Consider the following 7,579-nt stretch of genomic DNA (forward strand, 5'->3'; position numbering starts at 1 on the left):
TGAGTCTCACTCTGTGTCTCACTCTCTCTCTCTCTCTCTCTCTCTCTCTCTGTGTCTCACTCTGTGTCTCACTCTGTGTCTCACTCTGTGTCTCTCTCTGTGTCTCACTCTGTGTCTCACTCTGTGTCTCACTCTGTGTCTCACTCTCTCTCTCACTCTTCTGCTTCTCCTCTTTGCCTGACTAACACTGAACAGTCTCAGATTAGTGAAACATTGAACTCGTCTCCAAACAAAGGTGTTTTTATGGGACATGGAACAGAAGACACCATTTCATCTGGACCTGATGAAACAGGCGTAGTGTGTGCATCGTGTAGTCAATCTGAATGTGTTGGTGTGGAGCTGTCCGTGTTCCATCGTACGCAGCCTTTCTGTCTGCAAAGGGTTTAAGACCAAAATACTCTTATTTTAAAAAACAGGAACTATAAAAAGTTTGGTTTATTTCTTTAATAAAGAACTTAAAGTGTTATTTTATAATCAGACGTGTTGGAACTAACTTTCTTCTGATCATCTATTCAGTGAATGGTGCTATAGCTCTACCCAGTGCAGGGGAGATACTCTCATCTGTTGCTCTGATACTTATCTTGGGATCAAACTTCATATTCTTGTCAGTATGGATTAAGTAATGACTAGTTTCAGATAAATAAATGAATTGTTTAAACATTTAAATATCAAGAAATAGAAAGAATCTTAATTCCAAAAGTCTAAGAGGAGATATTCAACGTGCTTCTTTAATCTGAACACTAAACAGTATTTGATATGAAATGATATCAAACAGAAGAAAGTCTTTATTTAACAATGTGACTGAAGCACTGACTCTGTGTTCTCCTGCAGTGATGCTCACAGTACATCATAAGTCCCTGTAGTGATATCACTGTGAGTCAATAACCTCTGAAGTGTGTTTGTGCAGAGATCCCCTCAGTGTCTCTGCTCCAGAAGTCCCCCTCCTCTCCAGTCAGCTGCCACGCTACAGGTTTCTACCCGGACAGAGCCGCCATGTTCTGGACCAGAGACGGAGAGGAGCTTCACGACAACGTGGACCACGGAGAGATCCTGCCCAACCACGACGGATCCTTCCAGATGAGCGTGGCCCTGGACGTCTCCTCATTCCCCGCTGAACACTGGGACAAGTACCGATGTGTGTTCCAGCTCTCTGGGGTGAAGGACCACGTCATCGTACTGGACCCAGCTGTGATCAGGAGCAACAGAGGTAAGACTGCATCACAGCGGCTCCACGGTTACTAACAGTCAGCAGACCCTGACAACATGTCATAGTCTCTCTCCCCTGAAACATGGGTCTCAGGAGAGAGACACTAAGAATGGTTCAAGACAAACCCAGCATGACACCACGAGGAGGAAGGGGCCCTTCAGGAGCCTCAGACCTGATGCCCATCCTGAAGAAGCTTCCTTCCTCCGTTCAGATTGAGACTTCCTGTTGTTTCTGCTCCTCAGGGAATCCCCTCCTCCTCCCCCTCATCATCGGTGCTGCAGTGGCTGCTCTCGCTCTCCTCCTCATCGCTGGGATTGGATTCCTGGTTTACAGGAAGAGGAACGGTGAGAGACCAATCAGAAACCTTGTCTCATGAGTTCTCAGGGTTTTTAATGTCAGGCTTTGAGGTAGCAGATCAGACTCAGAGCTCAGTGTGATGTTGATATGGAAAGCACTTGGTGTGTTCTCTCCAGGGATAATCAGTGTTACTTCCTTGTTGTGTACGGGGCGCTGGATTGAAACTCTTTCTCTGCTTTTCCTTTCAGCCAATAAAAAACCTCTCTCTGCTGCCTCCAGCGCTGAGCTCACTGAGAGACTGAACCAGCCATCAGAGTGAGGTGCTTCACATCAACTCTCCACCTGTTGCATCAGGGGGCGCTGCCTCCACGTTCTCCCCGTAAACTGTTCATTATTCATCATCTGATCAATAACTGATCAATAACTGATCAGTAACTGATCAATAACTGATCAATAACTGATCAGTAACTGATCAATAACTGATCAATAACTGATCAGTAACTGATCAATAACTGATCAGATTAGGGTTTGGAAATCAGGTAATAGCTCATTGATTAGAGAACAGAGGAATCATGTTATTTGGATCATTTGGGTTTCACATCAACAGGTGGCTTTCCCTCTGATTATGGATTTACACACACACACACACACACACACACACACACACACACACACATACACACACATACACATCTTACTCACACACACACACACACACACACACACACACACACACACACACACACACACTCAGGTAGCAGCGAGTGATCTTGTTTCTTTATTTCTAAATGTCTCTTGAATTGGTTTTAAAACATGGTGTTTGTGATTTTGATAATGTTGCTATTATTTAGGGGCAGGGAGGTTTTGTGTACGTAGCCAGCGCACTGTGACGTTCTCTTTAGTTTGGGGTTCAGAGGTGAGCGTGACATGAAGTCGCTCTGCATTGTTAACCCTTTCCTGTCCGTGTTTCTCTTTCCAATAAAAACCTTCTCCCAAATGTCCGTCTTCTCGTCTTTCCATAAACACATGTATTGGTTTCTACTAGCGTCTCAGACACTAGAGGAACGTGGATTTGATGTGGAACTAGAGATCCAATGGTTTACTGCTTTCTGAAAGAAACACATGGAAATGTTCTCTAATGGAGGAACATGGAACAAAACAAAGTAACTCTGACGGCCCCGTCCACACAGCGGCGTGCGTTGCCGCTTCAACGCTTCTGCCCATTCACTTTGAATGGGGTGACGTCACGATTCGCCGAACTGCATTGTGGGAGCAAAGCGTAGCTTCTCTCGCGGTGCTCGCTGCAAAAGTAGAGCAATGTTCTACTTTTGCCGCCTCGACGGAGGCGTCAGCCAATCAAATCCCGCGTAAGCAAATCTGACAGTACAAGCGCTAGCCAATCAAACCGCGTGTATGTTGGGAGAGCCAGCCCGCAGTTATTTCCCATATGTCAAATAATGGAGGAGAAAATGATCGTGGCGGTAGGGAATCACCCGGTACTATATGACCAGTCCCTCTTTACATACAGGGATACAAACCGGAGGAGCCAGGCATGGGGGGAGGTGGCAGAGACAGTGGGTGAAACTGGTAGGTTTTCGCCTGATCACCTTTAGTTACCTTTCCATATCGATCACCTTTAGTTACCTTTCCATATCGATCACCTTTAGTTACCTTTCCATATTGATCACCTTTAGTTACCTTTCCTTATTGATCACCTTTAGTTACCTTTCCATATTGATCACCTTTAGTTACCTTTCCTTATTGATCACCTTTAGTGACCTTTCCATATTGATCACCTTTAGTTACCTTTCCATATCGATCACCTTTATTTACCTTTCCTTATTGATCACCTTTAGTCACCTTTCCATATTGATCACCTTTATTTACCTTTCCATATTGATCACCTTTATTTACCTTTCCTTATTGATCACCTTTAGTGACCTTTCCATATTGATCACCTTTAGTTACCTTTCCATATCGATCACCTTTAGTTACCTTTCCTTATCGATCACCTTTAGTCACCTTTCCATATCGATCACCTTTAGTTACCTTTCCTTATTGATCACCTTTAGTGACCTTTCCATATTGATCACCTTTATTTACCTTTCCATATTGATCACCTTTAGTTACCTTTCCTTATTGATCACCTTTAGTGACCTTTCCATATTGATCACCTTTAGTTACCTTTCCATATTGATCACCTTTATTTACCTTTCCATATTGATCACCTTTAGTTACCTTTCCATATTGATCACCTTTAGTTACCTTTCCTTATTGATCACCTTAGTTACCTTTCCTTATTGATCACCTTTAGTTACCTTTCCATATCGATCACCTTTATTTACCTTTCCATATAGATCACCTTTAGTTACCTTTCCTTATTGATCACCTTTAGTTACCTTTCCTTATTGATCACCTTTAGTTACCTTTCCATATTGATCACCTTTAGTTACCTTTCCATATTGATCACCTTTAGTTACCTTTCCATATTGATCACCTTTAGTTACCTTTCCATATTGATCACCTTTAGTTACCTTTCCATATTGATCACCTTTAGTTACCTTTCCTTATTGATCACCTTTAGTTACCTTTCCTTATTGATCACCTTTAGTTACCTTTCCATATCGATCACCTTTAGTCACCTTTCCATATTGATCACCTTTAGTTACCTTTCCATATTGATCACCTTTAGTGACCTTTCCATATTGATCACCTTTAGTTACCTTTCCTTATCGATCACCTTTAGTCACCTTTCCATATCGATCACCTTTAGTCACCTTTCCATATTGATCACCTTTAGTTACCTTTCCTTATTGATCACCTTTAGTCACCTTTCCATATCGATCACCTTTAGTCACCTTTCCTTATCGATCACCTTTAGTTACCTTTCCATATCGATCACCTTTAGTCACCTTTCCATATCGATCACCTTTAGTTACCTTTCCATATCAATCACCTTTATTTACCTTTCCATATCGATCACCTTTAGTTACCTCCTCTCTTCATATTGATCACCAGAATATCTCACGCTGAGTTCTGCCTGGAAACTCAAATATTAATATTTGATGTTTAGTTACTTATTAATTAAACAAAGCTACAATATTATAAAATTAACAAACCTAGAAAGTCAATAGTAATATTTAAATTAAATTAAATAACCACATGTTTCCTATTTACTAATATTATTATTATTATTCCAATATGTATTATTACAATTATTATAATATAATTAAATAAGTATTATTATAAATATTATTATATTATTGTCAGTAAGTCTTTTTATTATTCTATTAATTATTATTTTGTATTTAGTATTATTCTATTAATTCATTTTAAATGTGTATTATTATAACATGTATTATACTATTAATTATTATTAATTGTATTAAATATTAATACGATTAAGATTATATGTATTATTATGGAGCATGTATTAAAATACATACATCTCAAAAAGAGAAAAGATCATTTTTATACAGATGATATCTCCAGATTAATCTGCACCTGCAGGTTCAAACACGATCACCAGACCCTGAACGCATCTCCTCTCCAACACCTGAGAATCAATCAGATCAAAGTTCACGTCTGTTAAATATATTGCTCATAAATATGTTTTTATTTCTGAGATAACAGGAAGCAGGAAATGAGGTTTGGCACATCCTGCGTCTCTGGGCTCACATTTCACCAGCAACCGCAAACATCCAATCCATGATGTCATCATCAGGCGACACAGCGACCAAATCCATCGCCATTTTGTCAACAGGTGTGTGAATCCACAAAATGGAGACTGAAGAGTGATCTGTAGAGAGTGATCTGTGGAGAGTGATCTATAGAGAGTGATCTGTAGAGAGTGATCTGTGGAGAGTGATCTGTAGAGAGTGATCTGTGAAGAGTGATCTGTGAAGAGTGATCTGTAGAGAGTGATCTGTAGAGAGTGATCTATAGAGAGTGATCTGTAGAGAGTGATCTGTGGAGAGTGATCTGTAGAGAGTGATCTGTAGAGAGTGATCTGTGGAGAGTGATCTGTAAAGAGTGATCTGTGGAGAGTGATCTGTGAAGAGTGATCTGTAGAGAGTGATCTATAGAGAGTGATCTGTAGAGAGTGATCTATAGAGAGTGATCTTTAGAGAGTGATCTGTGAAGAGTGATCTGTAAAGAGTGATCTGTAGAGAGTGATCTGTAGAGAGTGATCTGTGAAGAGTGATCTGTAAAGAGTGATCTGCAGAGTGATCTGTAGAGAGTGATCTGTAGAGAGTGATCTGTGAAGAGTGATCTGTAGAGAGTGATCTGTGAAGAGTGATCTGTGAAGAGTGATCTGTGAAGAGTGATCTGTAGAGAGTGATCTGCAGAGTGATCTTTATAGAGTGATCTGTGAAGAGTGATCTGTAGAGAGTGATCTGTAGAGAGTGATCTCTAGAGAGTGATCTCTAGAGAGTGATCTGTAGAGAGTGATCTGTGAAGAGTGATCTGTGAAGAGTGATCTCTAGAGAGTGATCTGTAGAGAGTGATCTGTGAAGAGTGATCTGTAGAGAGTGATCTGTGAAGAGTGATCTGTAGAGAGTGATCTGTAGAGAGTGATCTGTGAAGAGTGATCTGTAGAGAGAGTGATCTGTAGAGAGATCTGTAGAGAGTGATCTGTAGAGAGTGATCTGTGAAGAGTGATCTGTAGAGAGTGATCTCTAGAGAGTGATCTGTGAAGAGTGATCTGTAGAGAGTGATCTGTAAAGAGTGATCTGTGGAGAGTGATCTGTAGAGAGTGATCTGTGAAGAGTGATCTGTGGAGAGTGATCTGTAGAGAGTGATCTGTGAAGAGTGATCTGTGAAGAGTGATCTGTAGAGAGTGATCTGTAGAGAATGATCTGTGAAGAGTGATCTGTGAAGAGTGATCTGTGGAGAGTGATCTGTGAAGAGTGATCTGTGGAGAGTGATCTGTGAAGAGTGATCTGTGAAGAGTGATCTGTAGAGAGTGATCTGTAGAGAGTGATCTGTGAAGAGTGATCTGTAGAGAGAGTGATCTGTGAAGAGTGATCTGTAGAGAGTGATCTGTAGAGAGTGATCTGTAGAGAGTGATCTCTAGAGAGTGATCTGTGAAGAGTGATCTGTAGAGAGTGATCTCTAGAGAGTGATCTGTGAAGAGTGATCTGTAGAGAGTGATCTGTAGAGAGTGATCTGTAAAGAGTGATCTGTAGAGAGTGATCTGTAGAGAGTGATCTGTGAAGAGTGATCTGTGAAGAGTGATCTGTGAAGAGTGATCTGTGAAGAGTGATCTGTAGAGAGTGATCTGTGAGGAGTGATCTGTAGAGAGAGTGATCTGTAGAGAGTGATCTGTGAAGAGTGATCTGTAGAGAGTGATCTGTAGAGAGTGTTTAGGATTTGACTGAAGGATTAGAGGAAATACACTAAAATAAGATAGGAAGTACTTGTTTTGAAATGTTAGCGTTGCAGCAGAATTGTAGACTTGGAAAAATAGCATTACAAAAAAAAGAAAATATACATATTGAATTACAAATGTACAATAACAAAATATAAAGCAGGATATTATATATACATATGAGAGAAATTGATTATTAAATATCAGATTGAATATAAATGTAAAATGTAGGGTGTGATTTAAAGCTTATAAAGAAGCAATGAATCCTTCAGAACAAACCAAAGTGCTCGTGTCCGTTGTTAGAAAGTGTGTTTCTCCGTGTGACTCAGCTCTCTCTCCGCACCCTGACTGAGGAACCTGTCGCTCCTCACCTGGTTATAAACTGATGGTGTTTGTTTTGGGTCATTGCATGTTTCTCTGTGCCGAGCAGCTTCTGCCTAACCCGTTCTCCAGCAGCTGGAAAGTCCCTGCTCTCCTTCCCTTTCTGCCTCGTGACTCAGCTGTTCTGCTCCAGATATCTCATGTTGTGTTTCCTGTCTCTGAGATACAGCAACACGTGCAGACAGACTCCTTCCAGGAGGTCCGCGAGGCTTTGAGGTTAGCTTCCCTGTAACCTGAGACTCTGAGGCAGCAGCAGCACAACCACTCCTTTGCTCTGCAGCGTCGCTTCCTCGCCTCGTCTCCTTTGCTCTGCAGCGTCGCTT

General features: G+C 41.0%; 1 protein-coding gene across 7 annotated transcripts; it reads left to right on the forward strand.

Moving 5' to 3' along the window:
- Window positions 1–160: 160 nt before the first annotated feature.
- LOC117544198 (class I histocompatibility antigen, F10 alpha chain-like) lies at window positions 161–2,501 on the forward strand. 7 transcript variants are annotated; one of them, XM_034213043.1, is made up of 4 exons: window positions 161–1,207; window positions 1,450–1,551; window positions 1,753–1,936; window positions 1,981–2,501. In XM_034213043.1, the coding sequence occupies exons 1-3, from the start codon at window positions 994–996 to the stop codon at window positions 1,821–1,823; spliced, it is 387 nt and encodes a 128-aa protein (XP_034068934.1). In that variant the 5' UTR covers window positions 161–993; the 3' UTR covers window positions 1,824–1,936; window positions 1,981–2,501. The 7 variants fall into 7 exon arrangements, with proteins under 7 accessions (XP_034068934.1, XP_034068932.1, XP_034068935.1 ...); XM_034213041.1 differs by having other exon boundaries at window positions 1,753–1,925; window positions 1,970–2,501; XM_034213044.1 differs by having other exon boundaries at window positions 1,753–1,925; window positions 2,003–2,501.
- Window positions 2,502–7,579: the final 5,078 nt, after the last annotated feature.

Source organism: Gymnodraco acuticeps, unplaced genomic scaffold (assembly GCF_902827175.1).
Source record: "Gymnodraco acuticeps unplaced genomic scaffold, fGymAcu1.1, whole genome shotgun sequence".
Lineage (NCBI taxonomy): Eukaryota > Metazoa > Chordata > Actinopteri > Perciformes > Bathydraconidae > Gymnodraco > Gymnodraco acuticeps.